The following is a 27,028-nucleotide window of genomic DNA, read 5'->3' as shown; positions in this document are numbered from 1 at the left end:
GACCCCTCCCTAACTCGACACTGACATTTCTTGTAATTACAGAGTAGAGCAAGATCTACATTCAGTCAATGTAATAATCACATCTCTCCAATTAGTCATCTTTCTAATTTTCAAACAGACAGAATCAATTGTCAAGCCATCAAATGTATGAAATTCTCCGAGCTCGCTCCAAGCTTACGAGTCTACTACTTAATGCTCAATGTCAGAGTCCTCTGAACTCTTTCAAAGCTCCACCACTCATTCTAAGATAATAAGTCCTTGAGGGCATGATTTTCATGTTCGCAATAACATCCATCACTCATTTTAGTCTATTGAACCATGAGCAAAATCCAACTCGAAAAAATAGAACTCTTTCTTAAAACTTAAAATTTTTTAGAGTAGTTCTACAAAATTATAGAAATTTAATAGTTATTAACTAATAACTTATAATTTAATTGTTAATTATATATAGTTATAGTGAATAATACATACTAAGATAAGAAAAAGAATAAAGAAAAGATACAATTTAAATTAAATTGAGTCATTTCTCTGATTTCTTCAGAAACAGAAGAGATAGGGCAAAATAAAAAACAAAGAATAGGGATCGTTCCACTAGCTATTTAAATTCGCACGGTAAAATTAAAGATTTCATTAAATCAACAAAAGCACCATGAATTTCGTATACACTTTTGAAGTCTCTATACACTTAATACACGTATTAAAAATACAAACAATCCTAAATTAGCACTCGACAATAAATCATAATAAAACATCAACATTCACATCATAAGTGCATAATTACTAAGATGAGGTCCTCGGGACTATGGTGTCACAGTAAAATATTTAGGTTGTCATCCAAATATTTATAGTTCGATCTTCAATTATGACATATTTGTATATATATATATATATATATACACAAATACGTCATAATTGGAGATATATATAGTGACGCTTTGTGCACGCGACCGTGAGCGAAATCCGACATGGGCTATCTGACGTAGTTAAAATCTAATTTTTTTAATCTTTCTCTTATCTGCATGCAACTTTTTTCTCTCATTTGCATGTAACAACTATAAAATTCTCATTTCTCTCTCATCTGTTTGCATGCAACAATCATTATACTATTAATTTTTAAAGGTGATGTAGCTGCTACAACATTGTAGCAGCTACTATACAATAGCTACTACACGTTGTAGCAACTTCTGTATAGTAGCTGCTATAACGTGTAGCAGTTTTATTATGTAGCTACTATGTTGTAGCAGCTGCTGTACCATTGGAACAGCTACTGCACCGTTGGAGTAGTTTCTTCATCGTTGTAGCAGCTACTGCACAGTTGTAGCAGCTTCTGCACCGTTGTAGCAGCTTCCACACCATTGCAGCAGTTACAACACCGTTGTAGTAACCTTTACACTATTATAGCAGCTACTGCACCGTTGCAGTAGCTATTGCATACTAACTGCTACAAGTTGTAGCAGCTACTGTACCATTATAGTAGCTACTGCATACTAACTACTATAAGTTGTAGCAGCTACTGCATAGTAGCAGCTACAACGTTGTATCATTATTATCATAAAGCGTCGCTTAACATATCAAATATCTATATATCGATGTGATAGGAGTAATTATGTAATAAAGTGATATAAATAAAATACAAGAGCAATATAAAAATTGCTTATCAAATTTGATAATTAATTTCAAATTGTTAATGAAGTTAAAGTACCAATGGATGAATTCAATTGAATTAAATTTTAACAACAAAAATGAATACACGGCTCTAAATATATTATTATTATATTAACATACTTCTTTGGTTTGTTCGGTTCACATTGTGCGTGCTAAAACACTTTTTGACTTTTGCTTTGTTTTTTTTTTCGGTTAAAACACTTTTTAGTTTTTGCTTTCTTTTTTTTTTCGGTTAAAACACTTAATGGCTTTTGCTTTTACTTTCTTGTTTTTTTTGTTAAAACTTTTTCGGCTTTTGCTTATGTTTTTGGTTAAACTACCTTTTAGTTTTTCTTTTCTTTTTGGCTGGTCGGACGAGGCTTGGCCACGAGTTTGGACAGCCCCGAGTTGGCCGTGAGCTCAGCCGACCGTTAGTTTGGCTGACTGTGAGCTCGTCCGCGAGCTCGGCTATAGTCATAGCCAGCTCGATCGCAAGCTCAATGAGCTCGGTCATGGGCTTAGTGAGCTCGGCCATAGCCAGCCGCGGCCTTAGCTCTAGCCCTGCTCACGAGTTTATTTGTCTGCAAGTTTGACTGGTCGTGAGCTTAGCTTCAGTCACATGCTTGGCCGACCAAGAGCTTGGTATTTGTTAGACGAGCATGGAACTATAGAAATAATTGTTGTTTGTAAGCACATTTGCATTTGATTATTGACTTCATAATATTATTTGTATAGCCTTCTTTATTTAGAGTTGTTTGTATATGCTTTGACATTTTCTTTAGAGAGACTCTAGCTTTTTTGTACATCGATTTTAGGTATATCATAAATAGTTATTTATTGAGGGTTATTTAATGATTTAATTAAGCTTAAGTTTTAAACTATATGCATGCTTAGTTTTTTAGTTTTACATGTTTAATAATATTACAAATTTATTTCTCATTAGGTTATAATATATATGAATAAAGTTAGAATGTACTAGGTTAGAAAATGAATTTATCACTGAAGAATATTTTGATGAAGTTGAAGAATTTATAAAATTTGCCAAGCGTCATCCAAACTGTATGAATGGTGACTAGTTACGATATCTGTATAATCATTGTAAATGTAGAAATACAACATTCCACAATAAGGAAACTGTGAAAGTATATCTAGGTAGAAATGATTTTATTTCAAATTATTACAATTAGTACTGTTATGGAGAGTCTTATTGATTTGAGCAAATTTGACTTTCTGATATGACGAGAGTCTTATTTGTTTGAACCAATTTGACTTTTTGTTGGTTCGTTAGATCTTGCCCTATTGCTTGAGAGAAATCATCTATGAAAATACAATGCAATCAATGATTTATGACATGATGAATGTGGTTGATCATTCAAATATAGAAAAAAATATCAACACCTGAAATTTAGAAACTATATGACATGATAAAAGTTAGTGAAAGAGAAGTATGGAAATACATTCTTTCTAGTCATTCTCAACTATTAACTATAGCAAGGCTATTGAACATCTAGGTAGAACATCATTTCTTAGAATGATGTTACGATGACATTTGTTAATTGATGCTAAAGTTGCTTCCTTTTGATAACATAATGATTGATAGATATACCTTCACGTGTAAGGATGACACTTAATCCTCCATTTGAATTTTCCTAACTTTTGAAGGTGACACCATCTTCTTCTTCACTTGACTCGGAAGTAGAAACTTCTCCTTCTTCTTGGTCCGGTGTCAATGAATGTTGCTTCCCCTCAATTCTAGAGGTGGAGACTTCTTCATCTTCATCTTGTACATGGAACAAAGAGTATGCTCCCTCTTTGCTCTTTTCATTGCATTCTGTTGAGGATGAAACCTCTTTTTCTTCCTCCGATGTTGAGCATCTCTCAACTTCAGGCTCCTCTCCTTTTTGAACAATGAGTTGCCCTCTTTGGTTTTTTCTTGAATTGGTGTAGTGGAAGGAACCTCATGGATTTTAGCCAATTTGCTCGAAAACTCCTTGACATCTTCGAATTCTCCCACTTGCTTCAAGATGTTGCTAGGCAATAGAGTGACCAATAGCTTGATCACTTTATCATTGACCTTACATCTTTGAATTTACTCTTGACTCCACTTGCTCCTCTTGAGAATTTTGCCTTTCGAATTCTTTGGAGCTTCAAAGCCTTCCATTAGAGCAAACCATTGCTCTATCTCCATCATGAGGAATTTTTTGATTCTTGATTTCCAAGAATCGAAGCTTGTCATTGTAAATGATGGAGGCACTATAGTGTCATATCCAAATCCATCTTGAAATTCCATTTGAAGTTGAGCTTTTGATGAAGTCTTCAACTTATTGAAATTTGCTTTAACTTCTTCTCCCTCTAGCTCGTTGCCCCTTCCGACGATGATTCCGGTGAAGAGCGATCTCGCTCTGATACCACTTGTTAGGGTCGATTTGTGATAGAAGGGGGTGAATAGCTCATCACGCTTTTTGTCTTGCTTCGTGATGATTTGCAGTGGAATAAAACTTGAAGCAATCTCTCCAATGCTAACATTAGGGATTTTCTTGGTATCCACCTCAAGAAGAGGTGACTAATCCAATGATCCACACACGACGCTCACTCTACTAATGAAAACACTCATTCTCGGTAACTACCGAATGTGAAGAAACCTCGTACAACACTCACACAACAAATACAACACACGGAAGAACAAAATATAACAATACAAATAAAAACCTTCTTCTTGATCACTTGTTGCATGTTAATGCCTCTTGAACCTTGGAAGTGCACCTGCACTTGTCTCCAAGAGCTTCCAAGAACTGGCGGTGAATGTTGTGGAAGAACGCGTGAAGATCGGGAAGAAGGATTTTAGCATTTGAACGCTTCGTCACCTTTATATCTGCGCTTCTAGGGCTTCCGATCGATTGAGGCTCCTCCCAATTGATTGCCACGTTAGATCGCAACAATCTCAGTCATCCAAAACTTGCATTCAACGCAATGGTCGTATCCCAATCGATTGACCAATCGATTGGGGAAGCTTGAATCAATCGGTCGATCAATTCAGAGCGCCTCTGTGCTCTAGCTAGAAATGCTTGAATCGATCGCCCGATCAATTTAGTGTTTATCAAGGCGCACACGATTTCCAGCACCCTAATTGATTAGCTGATCGATTGGCGGTGCCCAAGTGATCGGCTGATCGATTGGGGACTATTCTGTTTGTGCGATACAAGTGCCCAATCGATCGACTGATCGATTGGGCCACTGTTTGTCACAACACTGTGCTCAATCGATCAGCTGATCAATTGGGCTTGGTCCAATTTGAGCACTTGATCAAATTGACCAACCCTAGCTTTTCCAAGTCAAGTCTAGGGTGCCCTAACCCAACATCCAGTTAATTATGACCTGTTAGGACTCCTCGTGCTTAGCATCCAGTCAACCTTAACCTGCTAGAACTTCTTCACAAAGTGTCCGGTCAATCTTTTGACCCACTTGGACTTTTAGTCTTATGTCAAGTGTCTGGTCCTCTATGACCCACTTGGATTTCCTTCCACCAGATGTCCGATCACCCTTGACCCATCTGGATTTTCACGTGCCAAGTATCCAATCACTTCTCAGACCTACTTGAACTTCCCAACACTAGGAGCCCGGTCAACCTTGACCTACCTGGATTTCTACGTACCTGACTTTACTCATCAAGTCTTTCCTTCTGCCTAGCTTCACTCACTAGGACTTTCTATCTGCCTGGCTTCACTCACCAGGACTTTCCATCTGCCTAGCTTCACTCACTAGGTCTTTCACTTGACTTCACTCACCAGGATTTTCCAATTACCTAGCTTCACTCACTAGGTCTTTCACCTTGCTTCACTCACTAGAATTTCCAACTGCTTGACTTCACTCACCAGGAATTTCACCTGGCTTCACTCACCAGGATTTCCAACTGTCTGGCTTCACTCACCAGGACTTTTTAGTCAAGTATCCGGTCAATTTTGACCTACTTAACTCTTCTTCACATCAAACTGGTCATCCCTTGACTAGAAGGAAATTACTCAAACAATCTCCCCAATCAGATAATTGCACATGCAATTTTCATATATTGTCAAATATCAAAACTCAAACATCAAGACTTAAACTTGAACCAACTCAAATTTAATTAACTTGATGAACTGATCAAGGATATTGCACTAATACTAATGACTTAGATTTTTTTTTTTTTTTTTGAGTAGTCACCCATAGAAACAATCTTTTAATAATTGATTGACTCGTTATATGATTAGGAATAAATATTTTATTTTATCACATTCTGTTAAAAATTATCTTGGAAATTAATTTACTTAAAAAAAATGTAATATGTTTTCGATCAGTAGCCAATATTTCATGATTTTTGGATGCACAAAAAGTTTTCTTTAATTATTTTTAGAAAAATATGTTTATTAAAATTAAAAATTTAATGAAAATTAATTTTCAATGAAAATTAATTTTTTGCGATAAATAATATTGTGCTTCATACTATAATTATTTTAGATTATTCTATATTCAAATAAATTTTCTCAAAAAAATTTTTTGAGCCGCTTTTTTTTCATGGTCAAAAGTGTGAGAAAAATGAAATTAGGCATACATGTAGGGGGAATTATTACTTGCAATTGAATTTTTGCAATGTTAAGAATTATTTTCTTTATCGGATTTACCCTAATTTAAATTTAATTTGACAAACATAAAAAATAGAGAGATTGTTAGAACCTTTGTGTTTTAATGTGTTGTCAAATAAGTTGAAATTAGGTCTTTGCTTTATTTTTGTTCTATATATCTAAGTATGTAGGGACTTAGGATAATATACAAATACATGATGGCTGAGGAGCATCAGAGATGGTAGAAGATGTAAGCGAGCGAGAAAGATGACATGAGAAAGGAGCCAACGGGCTTGGTGTATCTGAGGTACAAGGAGCTATGGAAAAGTATTCTGGTGGAGTGTGAATAATGCATAGGATGCATCCAACGGATGACAAGCTGAGAGAAAGACTGCTCAAGGAGATTCATGGAATTGAGTTGGGGTAAGCTCAATTTCAAGTGATCAGACAATCACCTAAGTGACTGGAGAAGAAGAAGGTCAAGTCCACATGTTGACCATTCCACGTGCCTAGAGCACTTCTAGGTGTCTGGAACCTCTTCAGGAGCCCAAATTATCTCACCACGTCAGTAGTAGCCATTGTTGAAATGGATCAGGACAGCATCCTGTCAGCAAGCATCTAGGCGATCGAAGAGCATTCGATCTGTTAGGGTCAAAATGTAGCTAGAGGGGGGGAGGTGAATAGCTCGTCACGCTTGTCGTCACTTGTTTCTTGGTAATGATATGCAGCGGAATGTACAAGAAACAAAAATACAATGCTAACACAAGGATTTACTTGGTATTCACCTCAAGAAGAGGTGACTAATCCAAGGATCCACATACGACACACTCTCCACTAATAAAACACTCCTTCTTGGTCGCAGCCGGAGGTGGAGAAACTTCATACAAACTCACACAACAACAAGAAGAAACGAAGAAGAAAAATACAAGTAAACCTTACAAGATTTTACACAGTAAACCCTAGCTAGCTTCCCCTTCTTGTTTGGAACGCCTCTTGACATTGGAAGTGCAAAAACACCTTGCTCCAAGAAGCTTCAAGAACTGGCGGTGAGTAGTGGAGAAGGCGCTGTGAAGATCAGAGAAGGATGGGGTGAAGAAGTATAAAGTCGTGCTGAGAAGAACGCTCACCAACGGATATAACCTGCACCAATGGTCGGACCCCAATCGATTGAATTGCTCTCAATCGATTGGGGAGGTTTTGGATCGATCGGTTGATCAATCCAGAGCGCCTCTGTGCTCTCTGGAACTCGCTTGAATCGATTTCCCGATCGATTCACTAACCCTTGCGTGATTCCAGTCTCTCAATCGATCACTCGATCGATTGAAGGCTCCCAATCGATCACTTGATCAATTGGGAGCCGTTCTGTGCGATGCAGATTCCTTCCCAATCGATTCACCGATCGATTGGGAGAAAGTAATTGTCGCGGGACTCACCCAATCGATCAACCGATCGATTGGGCATGAGTCAATCGATCAGTTGATCGATTGGACTCACTTGTGACTTGCCAAATCACGTCTAAAGTCCCTAAAACCAACATCCGGTCAACCATGACCTGTTGGGACATCATGTCTAGTATCCGGTCACCCTCGACCTGCTAGGATTTTCTCACCAAGTATCCTGTCAACCATTTGACCTACTTGGACTTCTCAATACCAAGTGTCTGATCAACCTTGACCCACCTGGATTTCCACGTGTCTGGCTTCGCTCACCAGGACTTCCCTTCTGCCTAGCTTCACTCACTAGGTGTTTCATCCTCTGCCTAACTTCACTCACTAGGTCTTTCACCTGGGTTCACTCACCAGAATTTTCCTTCTGCCTAGCTTCACTCACTAGGATTTTCCATCTGCCTGGCTTCACTTACCAGGACTTCCCTTCTGCTTAGCTTCACTCACTAGGTTTTTCATCCTTTGCCTAGTTTCACTCACTAAGTCTTTCACCTGGCTTCACTCACCAAGATTTTCCTTCTGCCTGACTTCACTCACCAGGACTTTCACCTAGCTTCACTTACTAAGATTTTCCATCTGCCTGACTTCACTCACCAGGACTTTCCTTCTGCTTAGTTTCACTCACTAGGTTTTTCATCCTTTGCCTAGCTTCACTCACTAGGTCTTTCACCTAGCTTCACTCACCAGGATTTTCCTTCTGCCTGGCTTCACTCACCAGGACTTTCACTTAGCTTCACTTACTAGAATTTCTTATCTGCCTGACTTCACTCACCAGGACTTTCACCTAGCTTCACTCACTAGGATTTTCATACTGCCTAGCTTCACTCACCAGGATTTCTCAGTCAAGTATTCGGTCAACCTTGATCTACTTGACTCTTCTTCACACATAACTGGTCAACCTTGACCAGAGGAGAATTGTACCAACAATGTCCCCAAATGAACGATTGCACCTGCAATCTCCATGTATTGTCAGTCTCCATGTATTGTCAAACATCGAAATCCAAACATCAAGACTCAAACTTGAGATTTCTCAAGCTTAGTCAACCAGGTCAGCCTTGACCTAAGGAAAAATGGAGAGATTGTTAGAACCTTTGTGTTTTAATGTGTTGTTAAATATGTTCAAATTAGGTCTTTGCTTTATTTTTAATCTATATATCTAAGTATGTAGGGACTTAGGATAATATACAAATACTTGATGGCTGAGGAGCATCAGAGACGATAGAAGATGCAAGCGAGCGAGAAAGATGACATGAGAAAGGAGTCAACGGGCTTGGTGCATCTGAGGTACAAGGAGCTATGGAAAAGTACTTCGGTGGAGTGTGAATAATGCATAGGATGCATCCAACGGATGACAAGCTGGGAAGAAGACTGCTTAAGGAGATTAATGGAATTGAGTTGGGATAAGCTCAATTTCAAGTGACCAGACAATCACCTAAGTGACTGGAGAAGAAGAAGGTCAAGTCCACATGTTGACCATTCCACGCGCCTAGAGCACTTCTAGGTGTCTGGAACCTCTTCAGGCGTCCAAATTATCTCACCACGTCAGTAGTAGCCATTGTTGAAATGGATCAGGACAGCGTCCTATCAGCAAGTGTCTAGGTGATCGGAGAGCCTCTGATCGACTGAAAAGGGGTTGAGTCATCTAGAGTCGTTATTGAGCCATTGTCGAAGCAGATAAAGGATGAGGACATGTCAACACTATATAGGTGGTCGAAGAGTGTTCAGTTGATTGGAGGTGCAACGAAAGCACAATGATTAAATCAAGATGAAGGTTATAAATAAGACTGAAGTTCGAAGAACAAAAAGATAACACACTCATATTCATTTTGTTCAATTATGTTTTATTGCTTTCGTGCCTAATCGTTGTAAGAGACTTCTCCGCCTCTGAGTCGTGACTAACAACCCAAGGGTTGTAACCAAGTAATATCTCATGTCTTTCTTCCTTTATGTGTTCTGTTTATTATTAATGTGTGTGTCCTTGCTATATCATTAACAAGATAAAATATATTTGTTTTAATTTGTAGGTCGTTATTCACCCCTCTCCGTTAGCGATTCAAACTGCTTCCCCCACACCAACAGTATTTTTTTTATTTATCACTCATAAAACATGGAAAATAATTTTGTTAGTTTTGATATTATATATATATATATATATATATATATATATATATATATTACTTTTGCCACCATTTTGGACACAATGTTGCTTTCTAAATTATTGTTCTCCTTATAGTGTATTTGGGGGAGGGGGGTATAGTCATCTTTTGCCATCATTTTGGACACAATGTTATTGTTCTTGTATTAATTTTCTTTTAAGATGTTAAGGCGTGTAGGGTAATTGAAATGTAAAACCTTAATATATATATTTTTTTTCAAATCTTACAAATAATTTGATTAAAAATGACAACTATCAATTGATTGGATTAGCCTTGAATCAACTAATAAACATCAAATATTTTATAGAAGTATTTAACAATGATCAATAGTGAATTAGAATTACATTTAAAATTTTTAAAAAATAGACGTGCTGTGTAATTATTTTGAAATATTATTTCAAATAGTGTCCAGTAAATTTAAATGATTATTGTTATTATTATTTAAAATATTTATTTATTTTCTCAGTTAAATCATTTATTAAGCTCTTCGCTGTCCAAAACTTAGTTCACACCGACGGTTTTGTACTTATTCGAATTTCATGCTCATCCTCGCATTGTTCTTGTTTGAATGCTTCAAAAAAAAAAAAAAACATAAAAAAACAAAGACCACTTCTCCTCTGAATGCTTCAACCTTCATTGCCCATCTTCGATTCGGTAAGCAAAACCAGTTCTCCTGTCATCGATTTTCATTTATTTATTCATTTATTTTTATCAATTTTACAGTATATTTATAAATAATTTATATACATTTTAGAGTCTCATTTATTTATCAAATTTAAAATCCCTTAATTTAAATTTAGAAGATAGTAATTTTTCACTAATGGGTTGATATCATCATATATAAGAATAAGAACTGACAAATAAATCATTGTTAGCTATAGTACGGATCACATATATATAACTATATCAACTAATTGAATATGATAATTGAATATTCGTATAAACATAGTTTGTTAACACATTAACGAGTATATATCAAATATATATCATCCAATTTTACCTCTGTCCACGTTGACCTTAATTCTGACCAATAAATCAACACTTCAAGCTAAAATCAATCCGTTAATCATGAGATCATATCTTGATGATTCGAACATATTTAATTTTAGCTTGAGTTAGACTTTTGCTAACAAATTAATCAAAAAATCAAACTCTGGTAATTATTATATTAATAGAAGATGTAAACTTTAATATTTTACCTAAGAAATTTAGGTCTCATTATCATCATGCAAATGCACTATCTACGTGACATCACATGTATTACATAAATGACCATATGTCACATCACAGACATAACATATATATAATGATATAACACATCACACACAATATATATAACATTACACATTATACACATGACATAGATAATCAATATTAGAATGTATATAAATTGACATTACATAAATTATGTCATAGTTATCATAATATTATTTATAAATAAAATATGATTAAAAATTTGATTTCATTCCTATAATTAAATTAAATTAAGAAATAAATTTCTAAATTTTAATTACACATTTTATATATTAAATGATTTTCAATCCAGATCTAATTAATTAGAAAACAATTCTCTACTTTTAAATCTCCTAACAAATTAGGAAATTTATAATTAGAATTTCTTAATTAATTAATTCAAAATCTTTCCAATTTTATAAATTATTTAAGAAGCTTTCCAAAATTGAATTTTTCTAATAAATTAGGAAACTTTTTAAAAATAAAATTTATTACAAATTTATAATTTTTACAAATTAAATTATTATATAATATTTACATATTAAAAAATTTTAAATTATTTTAGAACTTTCTAAAATAGAAATTTCCTAATAAATTAGTAAACTTTCTAAAAATAAAAATTCTTCCATATAAAATAATTATTATGCCATCAATTTTCATTTATATATTCATTAATTACTTTATTATTATTATTATTATTACTACTACTACTACTAACATTTAGATTCTTGGAGTTGAGTTCAAGGAAAATTTTGTCTTGGCCTTCCTATCCCATTCATTCATAGTAGCTATCATCTATCCATATCTTCGAGAGAAAACTGAGTAGCTGATTTCAACTTTCCAGAAAGAAGAGGCGCAGCATTTCCCGGTACTTTTCAGGTGATTTCTCACTCTCTGTCTGTTGCTTGACTGAAGAGGAAGATGTGGACGGATACTACTTTCGATTTGGGTTGAACTATTTTGAAGTTATTTTTGTGAATTTATTTTGACAATCGGAGAGCTTATAAAATGAATCAAAACTGGGTGTTTTCTTCTTCTTTGGCATCCCAATTCCCAATTTTAATTCTTTTCGGCTAATTTTGTTCCCTTTTCTTCGCTGATTTTATCAGAATTTCTATTGAGGAAGAAAAGGAAGTCTTTTTTTACCCAAACTTCAAAGTGGAAACACTATATGTATCTTCTCTGATTTAATTATTTTTTAACAAACGAAAAAAAAAAACTTCAACTGTCGGCCAGGAAATTCTCTGTTGACTTTATATATTGGGGACAGGAAGTAGGAATAAATGAAGGAATTGGAATGGATTAAATTTTCTTCCTTCTCTTAAATATTACTATATAACTACATACCACTTGATTCTATAGAGCTCCTTTCTTGATCGACAAAATCTATGATTTAAATAAATTCACTCTTCCTGGCAAGTTGGGCTCAGTGAAACCTTCGCAAGGTATTTTCTGCTTGACTAAAGATTTCGTGAGAGTTGTCTTTGCGAGGCAGAAAATTGATACCTTATCAATTTTTAATCCTTTTACAGGGAGAAGAGAAACCTGGACAATTATGATAATTAAGAGGTTGATTATCTTTTATGATTTTGATTTTTTTAAGACCTATATCTGCCAAATGACATGAAAAATTGCAACTAGAAGCCCTTCAATGTAACTGGATCATTTCAGTTTGATCTCAGGTTTACGAACCATTTCATACCAATTTTTTTTGGCACCTCTGAATACTATCATCTAGCTATTGGATTCGTAACGTTTTCTAGAAAAACTAGTTTAAACAATTGTGATAATACATTTTGTGATGATAAATCTGTTTTGTTTCGCAGATGTTAAATGCTACATTTTATGCTTGGACTTGCATATTTAGTGTACTGATATTACTTAAAGCAAAAGCAGAGTTGGTAAATATTACATATGTTGAAAGTGCTGTAGCCGCAGGTGCAGGTGAGATTCTCTTGGGCTTCAGGTTATTTTGTGTGCAGTTCACATATGTTATTATTACATATTGTTGCAGTATGTTTGGATGGAAGTCCCCCAGCTTATCATCTGTCTAGAGGTTCTGCATCAGGAATCAATAGTTGGTTGGTCCAGATTGAGGTATATCCTAGGACACTTGGTTAGTGTTTTCAAACAAGCAAACAAAACCCCATATTCTAGGTTAATATTTATAAGACTGTTAGCCAAAATTATGCTTATCTGAATTAGTAAATCCATTGGAGTTGCTAATTGATATTATCTTCTTAAACTAAGCATCTACACCAAACACTAAGTAATCCTGTTTAGTAGCAAGCAATGTTTTTTCTTAAGTATATCTAGTTATCGTGCTTAAGACTATAAAGGAAATACATTTATTTTTCAGGGAGGAGGATGGTGCAATGACTTAACAACTTGTCTAGCTCGAAAGAGAACCCATTTAGGATCTTCGAAACAAATGGCCACACCACTTGCTTTTTCAGGCATCTTGAGCAATAGTCAAGCATTTAATCCAGGTACAAAAGTAAGAGAGTTTTTTCATCTTCAGAATAGACTATTTTTTTTTTATTCTACATAAATTTTAAACTGGAGTTGTTGGGGGAAATTATTACTACAAAATGGCAAATAAATCAGATGAACTATGTTTTTCACATATTGTGATATGTCTCATTCTGCAGAGTATAACTTATACATCTAATCTAGCATAGCACACACATGATCTCAATGCAAGTATGTGTTATCTTGAATACATTTAGAATTTTATTATGTTTTAATTGTTGATGGATTTCATGAGTGGGATTAAACTCACTCAACTTAAATACGTATTAGATAAGTTCTTTCACTAAATGGGTAGAAAATATGAGCACCTCCTCCTGAGCATGGCACAACGCATTCATGCATTAAGCCCATAGATCTACGCAAATGCTGAATGCAGCTATGAAATGATAAACAATTTGTCTTATAAATTTTCTTTTCTAACAACCTCTCTGTGTACTTGGGTCATTCAGATTTCTACAACTGGAACAGAGTCAAGCTTCGTTACTGTGATGGCTCATCATTCACTGGGGACATAGAGAAAGTAGATCCTGTGAGTCAGATTGACCTTGCATTTTCTGTCGCAATGATGTTTGGAAGGATACCATTCTTATACATATTGAAGCAAGATCTAAATCTAGCCTTTGTACAAATCACTCATTTTCAAATTTACTAGGTCACCAATCTTCACTACAGAGGAGCCAGGGTATGGCGTGCCGTTATGGAAGATCTACTTACACAAGGAATGAGTGAGGCTGAAAACGTATGCTTGTAGGTGCTAATTTGGTTATCATAATTCAGTCAAATTGGTGATTTTTAGTCAGTATTGCAGGCACTTCTTTCTGGTTGTTCAGCTGGAGGATTGGCTTCAATACTACATTGTGACAGTTTTCGAAACTTTCTACCAACAAGTGCCAAGGTCAAATGCCTTTCAGATGCTGGTTACTTCATAAATGTGTAAGCTGCGCATTCTTCTTAAATCAAAGAATACACCAATCAAATTTACACTCTGCAAGTTCAGCACAATATTCATTAGTTGTGCCATTTGACAGGAAGGATATTACTGGAACTGAACACATCAAGACCTTCTATAATGGTGTGGTCACAACACATGTATGAATATGATGCAATTCCATGTTCAATATGTAAATTCTAAAATAATTTAGTTTGCGACGTTCATAAAAATTGGTTATTCATGTTTATAAGGGATCAGCAAAGAATTTGCCTCACTGCTCTTCGACAATGGAACCTGGACTGGCAAATAGTTCTGACGAAGTAACTATGCATTGTACACTCCTTTTCTCTTTCATTTCACTGATGATAATTCACATGTACACAGTGCTTTTTCCCACAATACATGGCTCAAGGAGTAGAGACACAGTTGTTTCTTCTAAATGCAGCTTATGATTCATGGCAGGTATGGACTAAAAAGTGCTATTCTGAAGTCTTTGTAAAGTAATGACCAATCAAAATACATGATTTTTTTTTTTCGCCGGAGATGTACTCCCTTTTCTTGAAGTATTACTCCTCTCCACTTCAGATAAGGAATATTTTGGTACCGGGAAGTGCTGATCCTCAGGGAACTTGGAAGGCCTGCAAGCTTGATTTAAAGCTATGCTCTCCGGCTCAGCTCGAAATCATTCAAGGTGAACTAATCAAGATCCTTAGTTCGTGAACCGACTAGAACCGGTTTGCATAGTTAATGAAATTGAATACTGAAGCATTAGAATAAGAAGTTGCACAATGTTTTTCATAGTAGTTTGTTTTTTGCATGACAGGGTACAGAATGAACTTTTTGGATGCATTAAATGGATCAAGTGATTTAAGCTCAAGAGGTCTTTTCATAAATTCATGTTATATCCACTGCCAATCAGAAACACAAGAGACATGGTTTACTGAGGACTCTCCTATGCTTAACAAGACTGTAAGTCCTATATTCACATATGATAAGCAAAGTTCTAATTGTGGGTCTATCTAACGATAAATCATACTTGTACAGCGAATTGCGACAGCAGTTGGAGACTGGTTCTATGGCCGAAGACCCTTCGTAAACATTGACAGCCCCTACCCTTGTGACTCAACTTGTCACAACAATGTCTCTCCCGATGATGCGCTGGGAGCATAGCAATTCATTTCGCTTCGGATAATTTTCGTTGCCATATTCTATTTGTTGCAGTGATCCAAGCTCATTTGGAAGAATAATTACAAGTCATTTTTTAAAAAATAACATTGGCTCATGATTTATTGGCCATTGATATACATAACATGTAAAGAATACATTTTTTTTCCCTTTTAACAATAATATCAAAGAAAACTAACTTACAAATATTGTTTGCTCTATGTTTTTTGTTTCTGAATTTTATGATGTTGAAATATTGGGGTAGCTAAGTCAATATATTTCGAGCTCAAGGTAAGAAGAGTTTAATTTCAATATAACATGTGTAAAGAAAATAATACATTTTCTTTTGTTTCTCTTTACTTGAACTATTTCATTTTATCTCCCCTTCGAGTAAACATAACACACAAAACTTCTAATAATTCCAAATTGCAAAGGGAGATCCTTCCAAACTTGTAGGACCCTTTGAAATCATTAAAGTGTGCTCCAACCTAAGCATCTTGCCTTTCACATCTTGTGATGGATTAGATGTGCTATCTTTTACTTTATATACCTCTCATAGTTCATTTACTATAAATAGTTGATGAAAATCATTTGTAATTTTGTGAGCCTTTCTCACTCTCTTTTGACATATGTGAAAACAAACCCTTAATCTTTTAAATATATAAGGTATCAATGAGTAAAAGAATAGAAGCGAAGCACCAACATTTATAGCTCTTGTATATAAATAAGCATGACTCATTTTACATGAACAGTAGTAATTGGTTAATTACTCAAATGATCTTTCAAAGAAGTTCATCTTCTATCGACCCTTGAGTGATTAGCTAGTAGTGACATGGAAAAATAGTTTTATTCAATAGGATTACCTGTCATGCAAGCAAGCATGTATCACTTAAGATAGAGAAGTCATCTCTGGGTTTAATCTAAAAATATTGATTCAAAACAAAGAATAATCTCAAAACTTTAATGATGCAAAAGATAAAAATAACCCTAATAAAAGGATAAAAATTATTCAGAGCGTCTGAAAAGACTTTAAATAATGTTTTTTTAGTCTAAGATTGGGTCGTTATAAGTTAAAAGTTATGACATCTGAAAGTTTGGATCCCCTTGCATTATACTCTCTCTTTACATATATTGTTTTCTTTACATTTCAAGTGTTATTGGTACAAACATCCGTCACACCACTTTGTAGGTCATCTTGATAGTATCACAAATTAGAATAATATTAGAAGATTATTCCATATTCCAAGTTTATTTTTTATGAGCTTGTATGATTTTTGTTTTGATATTGTCATTATAAGCATTCGTAATCATAATACTACAAAAATAATTAACTTTTATCCTATTAAGTGAGGTTGACTATATGTATCCTCCTACATCATTAAACTTAGATTTTTTAAAATATATCATTAACCATATTTAAATATATTTCATTATATTTTATCATTATTAATCCAGTCTTCTTTGATCTCTCTTCCTCAATTAATATGAGGTCAACTATTGATCGATATATGTATGTATTCATGATCATAATTCCTATCTTATTTAAGTGACTCTATCTTACTTTTTCTAATATATTTACATAAAATGGATCCATATTAGGTTGATATTTTTGGGAAAAAAAAACTATATTTAACAAAAAGATTTGTCAAATTACTGATCATACAAAATTAGTACAACCAAATAATTTCATTTTCAAAATAATCAATCTCTGACTTTTCAAGTGTTGACTCGAGAAAACATTTCTCAATCAAGATAAATCATAAAGATTAGATAACAAAGAGGGCAAAAAAAAAAAAAAAAAATTATAAAGATCGATGTTGATAGAGGTAGAGACTATTCTTAGTTTGTGGTTTTTGGTCCCAAGTCAATCTTTCTTGGCCTTGTTTTAAGCTGTGTGTGTTCCAAGTTTGAAGCACGCATGTTGAAATGGTCAGCGATGTCTGCAGACGACCATCAAAGTCTTTGGTTTAAGCTCCACGTACGATTGCCTTAACTTGTCAGGCATATAGATATAGTATCTAATTTCAATTGTTGACTACCAATCTAGATATTGTTTGGACACAAAAGCCAACGGGGTGGTTGTGATCTTGAATGTCCCTCTACTGAGAACTCGCCAAGAAACAACTTTCTGACAATTCTATTTGTGCGGATGATTCAAGGAAAGGTGACGTGATTGAATTTAAGGGAAGAATATTAATCAGATGCATGTCTTCCCAAGCTATTCAAAATGATAATATGAGGTCACTAGTGACTCCAATTTGAAATATTTTTATGCATTGAGTCTAGAATATTGTCTACTATGTTGGGATGGGGTGAATAGTGTACAATATATTATATTATTAGGACACAACAGAAAGAATAGAAACAAAATACAAGATAAAATGCATTCACAACTGGCAAGAGAATCAAGGCATGCAGCAAGCCTGAAACATTCGTGCCCCATTCTATGCCTTAATGAGGAGGAATTGAAGATTCAGTAGGAAACACGGTCAGATAGTGTCACCCATCACTTGTCAAGACTAATTCAGGACTCATACAGGAAGAGTCAAATTTTAATGGGTCATACTTTTTTATTTGGATATCATAATTAGATGATCTATGCGCTAAATCGAAACTCATTCATAGACAGGGTGGAACTCATAATCATCCACATTCGAGTAAAAAAAATATCGTTTAGGATCTTTTCGTATGCTTCAAATATATTTTTTTTGCAATTTTGGTAATTTCAAAATTTTTGGTATTTAAGGTATTTCCATCTTTTGCAAGTTATTTTAGGATTCAATAGTCTATTTAAACATTGTTTTAGTTGCTTTATGCATTCTCTTTTATTATTGAATCAAACTCTTCTTTTTTGATGGAACCTAGCTATGATGGAACCTAGCTATAGACGACAGTTTCTCTTGGTTTGTTGATTTTCTCACATCTTGCTTCCTCTCAATTCCTCTAAACTTCTGTCTCTAGAATAATTATTATTCTGTCCGGTATCAGTTGATATCAAAGTCACTTACACCAACTAATGTTAAACAAAATAGCGATTATTTTGTGGGCTCGTTCCTTAGAGCCTTGGAACAAAGTTTGCACCACTTATACCAAATTAATATGGTTCCTACTCCACGATCTACCATCTTAGTGAAATCACCACTAGCTCTCTTCTTATTTAGATACCTTCTAGAGGTGGCGAAACCTCTTACAACACCTACTGTTATACAAACAATACAACAATAAAACAAAGATACAAAAATTAATGAAAGTAAACAACTTTATGAGTAAAAATTTTGCTTTGAGTGTTTTGTGATTGCTTTAAAATGCTTCCTGAGGTTTAGAAATACAATAGCATTTGTCTCTAAAACCTTCAAGTGAAACCCTTCTTTTATAACCTTCAACTTGGGATTGGTTTTTGTCTATCAATAGACTGATCATCACCATTAGTCGATTACTCCATTGAATTCGACCGTTGGACATATGGAATGACACTTAACACCTTTATTTGACGATGAATAGTCGATTGTTATTTCATTAATCAATTGATATCAAATAGTTGAATGTTACAATCAATTGAAAATTTTTATATTGGCTACTATAGTGTCAGTAGTCGACTGCTCAAACTCATCAATCGAAAAATGGGAAACCAGTTGAGTCCCGAATCAAATTCTCAACTTTTTGTTCACTATAGTAACATCAAGAGTCAACTAATTAATCAACCGTTATTACGGTAGAACAGTATTTATAGTTGAGTTCTAACCTTTTTTCTTGTTGCTACATTGTTATCAATCAATTGATTAAACTCATCAATTGACTATATTGTAGTAGAAAACATAAACCTCAAATACGATAGCAATCTTACAACCCTAAATACTATAGTAGAAACCCTGAACTCTGAATACTATAGTAACCCTAAATATTATAACAACCCTAAAGATTGTAGCAGAAATCTTAAACACTGTTCAAGATACTGGAAAATGCTATTTGCACCAAATACCCTTATGCCAAGGGACCCTCGTATCTTTGAAACGTTCCTCGTGTGATTAAGACCAGTTAACCCAGACTCACTAAAGTTTCATACTTGCCTAGTATCCGATTAACATCAACCTACCATGACTTTACTTGCCTAACATTAGGTCAATCTTGATTTGTCAGAACTTCTTGTCTCATATCTAACATTTGACTAACCTTAATATGTCAGGACTTCATCATTGTCAAACATCCTATCCTCCTTGACATGTTGAACTTCTCATCTCATGCCTAACATCCAGTCCTCCATGATCTATTAGGACTTTCCAGTATCCTACCCTCCATAACCTACTTGAACTTTGCCCTTACCAATTCTCTATTAGTTTTTCAATTGTCAAGTATCCAATCAACTATGATCCACTTAAACTTTTCCACTTGTCAACTCCTTATTAAACTTCCAATCTCCAAGTGTCTAATCAACCGTAACCTACTTAGACTTTTCAACTATCAAGTATCCAATTAACTTCGACCTACTTGATTTCTCACTCAACAAACTAACATATTAATTAAACATCAAAACTTAACTTAAGTCCACTCAAATTTGATCAACCTTGACTAGAGGTCAATTACACCAACATATCATTTATAGATAATATGAGATATCCAATTTAGAATGATTTCCCATCAAACAACTTTTATCAAAAGGTTTTGATGACCCCAAACAATCTAAGTTGGATAATTGAGGCCACTATGAATCCAGTATGCGACATACAATTGATAGATGGTCTTAGATGTTTAATTAAGACTATTTTTGTCTATCAAATATTTTTGGCCAAAAGTATTCTGAAACTCTAAGGTTGTGTCTAATTAAGCGTAATGTAATTAAGTTTGTAATATAATTAAATTGGTATTATAATGTAATTAATATTACATTACTATGTTCGGTGAAACGATTATATACTATGCATATAATCTTTGATTACAAGATGATTACATTCTTTTGTTTGATACTCATTCTTTTTTATAAGAAATATAATTTATATTATTATAAAATGATAAAAATATTTAGCGACCTTTGTCGGCGATGATCGGTGGCGAGACCAATGACGACAGCTGCAGAGGCGACGATCGACAATAACAACGATCGATTAGTGCATGAAATAGACTAGAGATATATTTGGTGTATTAAATCTTAGGTTTGTAATGTAATCCAGATTACATATTGTTAGCCTTGTAATAAAGATTACAAAAGTTTATTGTCTTTTGTAATCCAGATATATTACATTACATGTTTAAAATTGTATCAAATAAAATAATCAATCTTATAATATAATCCTCATTATATTACAAGGCTAATTATCCCTCACAAAACGTAGACTAAATACTTTAAATTAGACATTAAATCTAGAATGTTGTCTACATGATCATAGATAATTTTAAATGCCTGATTTGATGCATTTTGCCCGTTGTATGCGTTTAGCTAAAAATATTTGATGGCCTTATATAAAAATATGCTTCCAACAATTCATAGAAGATCTTACCAAATTTAAAGTGTTTTTGCCCATCAAACACTTTTTATCAAACTTATTTGACCACCCTAAACACTCTAAAATTGGACATTTGAAGCTACAAATGAGTCTAAAATATATCCTACAATTCACAAATGGTCTAGGATGTCTAATTTGGAATGTTTTAAATATCGAGCCATTTTTTTATCGTTCCGATGGGGAATCGGTACTAGATCAGCACAATAGGCCGCCTCATATCGCCTCATTAAAGAAGAAGTGTGCTCGTCGTCTCGCCTTTGGTAGAGAAGAAGCGTGCTCGCTGTCTCATCTTCAGTAGAGAAGTGCTGGAATCGCAAGGAGAGGAGTGCGGACAATGGAATAGGGGAGAATCGCAATTGAGAATCAATAGGATTTTCTAGTAAAAACAAAGCACCGTTTTTAATTAAAACCCTTATATTTAAATAAAATATATATTTATATGTTTTAACTTATTCTGTTACTCTTATAATCATTTTTATATTAAAATTTTGTAAAATATATTATTTATATATATAAATACATAATTATTATTATATATATATAATTTCTAATTAATTATTATATAAACGGTAATTATATATATGTATTATATAAATCAATAATTAATTAAATAAATTATTAATTAACTAATATAATTATAATATATAAATTTAAAATATTCATAAAATATACAAATATTTAAATTTTAAATTCATATATGTAATTTATTAAAAAATAAATAAAAATTATATGCATAAATATGTAATCTATTATTTAAAATAAGTACAATTTCTAATTAATTATTATATAAATTATAATTAACTAAAATAATTATGATGTATAAATTTATATTTTAATTATTTTTATTTAAAATTTAAAAAATAAAAATATTTTAATTGAAAATTTTGAATTCATATTTATAATTTATTGAAAATTAAATCTTAAATTTAATTTATAAATTAAAATAGTTTAAATTTTTTAAAAATATATATAAAATTTTAAAATAATTTAAAAAGGTATAAATAATTTAAAATTTTAATAAATAATTTGAAAATTAAAATAAATTTGAATGTTTTAAATAAATTTAGTTTTTAAATGTAATATAAATTATAGTATTTAATATACATATTATACAAAATATTTATAAACAGATTTAAATAAATGTATATTATATAAATCAATAATTAAGTAAATAAACTAATAAATAATTTATATAATTATTATATATAAATTAATATTTTTTTTATCAATTTTTTATATTAAATAAAAATAAAATAAAGTAAAAAATAAGAATAATAGGTTAAAAAATAGGAAATTAAATTATCTATTAATTGTTCCTATACTATATAAAATATTTATTTCATATCTTAAATAATTTAATTAGTGATGTATTAAGAAATTTTATGAGGAGAATTGTTAAACGGTTTATAATTGAATAAATAATTTAATTTTTATTTATTAACTAATTTATAGAAATTTTTATATATTAATTATTCTCATATAAATATCTAAATCAATATCTATATTGAATATCTTTAGTTGATTATTTAATCTTGTTATTGGAAAACTTATAAATTGATTTAATTAGAATACTATAATAATCAATTCATCTAATTCACATTACTTCTTTTATATTAGAAATGTAATATATTATGATATATCAATTTTAATTCGAGTTATCAATATATCAATTTTCTTTAAAAAAAATATATTTACTTATTTTTACCTCATATTTATATTTAAAAATTAAAAATTATCGAAACTATTTCAATATGGTACAATATAATACTAAAATTGTATCATTCTAAAAACTGAAATTCCACTATGACTTGAAATTCTAAAATAAAATATTGCCTACAATCCACAAATGGTCTACGATGTCTAATTTGGAATGTTTCACCCATCGCACATTGTTGATAACTGTTTGATGGTCTAAATACTTCAAACTAAATATCATAGGCCATCAATGACAGAAAAAAAAAATTATACTCCATTATGGATACATCTAACTATTGAGAATACAATTAAAATTTTACATTAAAAATACATAAAAAAAATCATGAATTTATAAGATGGAAAATATCTTCATTGGAAGATGTCTTTTGGATAAAATCTAAAAATAAATAATGAAGGCATAGACCCAAAGTGAATAATATCATACCATTGTGAAGATATATAAATTCTTTTGATCATAATTGTTGAGTATCTATATGTGTGTTTTAAATTTTTATTTCCTAAACAAGCAGTAGAAGTATAATAATTTTCTAAATGATTACAACTCATGCATCACACACATACAGAATACACACATGCACTAGACATAACCATAGATCAAAGTGTTTGTTTAGGAATTATACCTGTGACTTTATAATCAAACCTCATAGTGTGCGTTTGCTAGCCTCAGAAGGCTAGCCTTTATCGGAATCAACAAGCAAGCTTAACGAAACTTGCCTTTATCGATATCCATGCTGAGATATCTTCAAGACGGCTTCTCTAAGCCATAAGTTTTTCATCTCCGATCGGTACTAGCCAAGCATGGAGATAAAGCGATCCGAGAGAGATCTCTAGCTCGACTTTGTGCCCTGTAGCAGGATCGACGGATCCATAAATTTTATCAAGTTGGGCAAAGAGCCAGATATCACAAATACGTATATAAAAAAATTATCACAAAACAAAAAATAATTGATAAAAACTATTGAAAAAATGATCTCTAAAGAAAAATAATTCTTTTTAATTTGAGCATTTAGTTGTAGATTAATAGAGGGCTATTTGGAGGATATTTTATTAATTATAATTTATGTGAAAAAATTTTAAAACATAAGTGTTCTATAGTGATAGTTAAAAATAATAGATTAGTAAAATTTATTTAACATATAAGGGTACTATTATTATAACTCTATTTTTATAGTACTCTATTATTTCATATCAAAATATTTAAGGGGGACAACTGCCCCTCCTTGCCCCTTAGTTGAGCCGCCCTTGCCCAGTTGTGAGGGCAACTCGATGACACAAAGCGAGGTCCGACCAACTATTTGGCTGACACAAAAGAGAAAGAGGCAACAACTACTTGATGTTGTCCAGTTTGGAAAGATCTATTTTTCGAAGCTTGTCCTAGCTATCTGGCATCCACAAAGTCATTATCGATGAGGGACAACGTACCTTGAGGTGTTGGGGTTTCGATAGCAACGTTTGCTCATCGAAACCAAGCTTGGGGAGGCTCGGAACGCAGCTGCATAGTGGCAGGCAGATTTTGTCCGTCAACTGGTTTTTGGTCTCGACGACGATCCTTGGCTGGAAAGGGGGGGGGGGTGTCCTCCGGCATCTTGTAGCTAGCGAGGTGCTTCTAGCTGGCGGGAGGAGGTGGACGATGGTGGTGGTTGGGCGATGACACAAGGAGAACAACTTCTCGTTGTGGGTGACGTCAAGAAAAGGGGAGAAGAAGAAGAGAAGAGGAGAGGCCCTAATCCAATTCGGTTTTTCTCCAATCAATTCCAATGAATAATTCTCTTTATGGAGGGGTATATTTATAGCGAGGTGCTGCTGGCTGGCGGGAGGAGGTGGACGATGGTGGTGGTTGGGCGATGACACAAGGAGAACAACTTCTCCTTGTGGTTGACGTCAAGAAAAGGGGAGAAGAAGCAAAGAAGAGGAGGCCCTAATCCAATTAGGTTTTTCTCCAATCAATTCCAATGAATAATTCTCTTCATGGAGGGGTATATTTATACACATCATCAATGACTTGGGGGAGAAAGTCATCTCTCAAACCCAATTGCCCAATAGTAGCCCAACCAATTACCATTAAATTTGGTTCAAAATCAAATCATCTTGGTTTATAACTAAACCAAACCTTTTTGGTTTATCATTAAACCATCGTGGTTGATAACTAAACCAAACCCTTTTGGTTTATTATTAAACCATAATGAATCTAACGTTGCCTACAAGAGGCATGCCCCACCATCTCTTTCGTTGTGCCAAACACTTTCTATATTTCCTCCTTGTCTAGTCCTACCAAACTTAGTCTCTCTCAATCTGAGAATCCAATTGTTAAACTTGTTTTAAGTCTTTTGGATATACTTATTGTGCATGTGACCCAATAAGTTTTTGGTTTATGTTGATCATTCATAATTAATCATTAATTATGAATTGATCGTCAGTGACATTTAGTATTACATCATTATCCCCAATTAATTGGAAAGTCACAATTGATTCTAGAACTAATTCTGAATCCTTCAGTAGTTACAATTATTAGTGCATCTATTCCTTTCACTCATCTTATATCCACTTGGTTCATGACATGGTCTATGTGTCAGTCTTCACTAGGCTGACTATGCCACACCTAGCCAAATAGTAGTTATGTGTCATGCAGATTCAAATTACTCAAACACATGTCTAAGAAGAGCATCCTCTTGACATGTACTACTTTGACTAAACACTTATGATAAATAATTCTGACAAGTGGCCATAGGGTATATGCCTCCTAATAAAAGGAGTAGTGAATCCTCTGTGGGCTACTCGATCACCTTCGACACTTCGACTTATACCCAATCGTCCTAGGTCCACACATCTAAGGAGATGCTTGCTTAAGATGTCAAAGCATAAGTCTTCATAACTAAAACAACTTGAATACCTCAAATCTAAGAAACTTGCACTTAAGCTGCAATGAGATCTTCATTGACATATCCAAATATATATAGAATCATATGAAGTCTTATGACATGTCACTTCAATAAACTAGTTACCCTTAACTAGCATCCACGTTTAACTCTCGACATCCCAATGTCTCCAGCCAGTGAAGAGCAGATGTTTAGATAAACTAAAGAATATAACACATGTTAGTCTCTCAGAATCGATAATGTATGAACTCATCAATTCCATGACTAGGAAATATTTTCAATACATTCATAATTACACATGTAGAGATGCTCACTAGTTGTGATCCAATCACAAATTTTCTCATCGTATGAATCATATTACAGATATTCGGTAAATGAGATTAAGATCAATATCATATACATTGTGAATGTACACTCAAATAGTGAATTTATTTATTCAATAAATAGTATATTATATAAGGTGATTACCTTAGGATACCTCTCAAATATAACACTAACATGTGGTATCAAAGTCATGGTCTAGATCGAGCCATGTCGATGGAATAATGAGCTTGAATGAAAGACGTGGGGGCTCTTAGAGGAGTAAACTCTAAGAGAAAAGTCCAAGCAGGTTAAGGGTAACTGGATGCAGTCTTAGAGGAGAGGAGTGACCTCGATTGACCGGATGCTTAAGGGAAAATCCAGAATAAGTCAATAGTGATTTGAAACTTAGAGGAGACCTGGAGCAGCTCAAGTGTGATCATATGCTTGAGGGAAGGCCTGGATCATGTGAATAATGATGGTCCTTCGTTTAAAGAGATGATTGTTGAGAATATAATCAAAGTTCATATTGGAAATACATGAAAAAAAATCATGGGTTTATAAGATAGAAGATATTTCCACTGGAATGAGACCTTTTGGATAGAGCCCAAACATAAATCCACGAGGGTTTAGGTCTAAAGTGGATAATATCATACCATTGTAGCGATATGTAAGTTCTTTTAGTCTTGACACTAACCATAATGGACCACAACACCACTTTCTTTCATACCATAACCAGAGGTCCATTACATTCTGGATGCTAGCATAAAGACGTCTTCCCATGAGGGGTGAACAAGACTATCTAGAGAACAGATAGTGCACTTTCTATAGGCAGGTAATGGAGACATAGAAACTATTAGGGAGCCTGATGTGGTGCGTGCTAAAATATGTTTTAGAAAACATACACAGCAAAAATAAAAATATAATAATTTCTA

The 27,028-nt window shown here is 33.5% G+C and overlaps 1 protein-coding gene across 1 annotated transcript; it reads left to right on the top strand.

Moving 5' to 3' along the window:
- The first annotated feature begins 11,812 nt into the window (after positions 1-11,812).
- LOC121967230 (pectin acetylesterase 8-like) lies at positions 11,813-15,910 on the top strand. Its single transcript, XM_042517326.1, has 13 exons — positions 11,813-11,955; positions 12,903-13,020; positions 13,091-13,173; positions 13,436-13,565; positions 14,058-14,137; positions 14,261-14,347; positions 14,417-14,541; positions 14,637-14,697; positions 14,791-14,859; positions 14,924-15,001; positions 15,125-15,230; positions 15,363-15,508; positions 15,584-15,910. The coding sequence occupies exons 2-13, from the start codon at positions 12,903-12,905 to the stop codon at positions 15,707-15,709; spliced, it is 1,209 nt and encodes a 402-aa protein (XP_042373260.1). The 5' UTR covers positions 11,813-11,955; the 3' UTR covers positions 15,710-15,910.
- Positions 15,911-27,028: the final 11,118 nt, after the last annotated feature.

Source organism: Zingiber officinale, chromosome 3B (assembly GCF_018446385.1).
Source record: "Zingiber officinale cultivar Zhangliang chromosome 3B, Zo_v1.1, whole genome shotgun sequence".
Classification (NCBI taxonomy): domain Eukaryota; kingdom Viridiplantae; phylum Streptophyta; class Magnoliopsida; order Zingiberales; family Zingiberaceae; genus Zingiber; species Zingiber officinale.
This window is presented reverse-complemented; position numbering and strand designations above follow the sequence as displayed.

Bases quoted from the DNA above. Each gene is read 5' to 3' on its own strand.
- LOC121967230 (XM_042517326.1), top strand. From the start codon at position 12,903: ATGTTAAATGCTACATTTTATGCTTGGACTTGCATATTTAGTGTACTG. The intron at 13,566-14,057 runs GTACAAAAGTAA...TGGGTCATTCAG, and splicing joins TAGTCAAGCATTTAATCCAG to ATTTCTACAACTGGAACAGA. The intron at 15,509-15,583 runs GTAAGTCCTATA...ATACTTGTACAG, and splicing joins CTCCTATGCTTAACAAGACT to CGAATTGCGACAGCAGTTGG.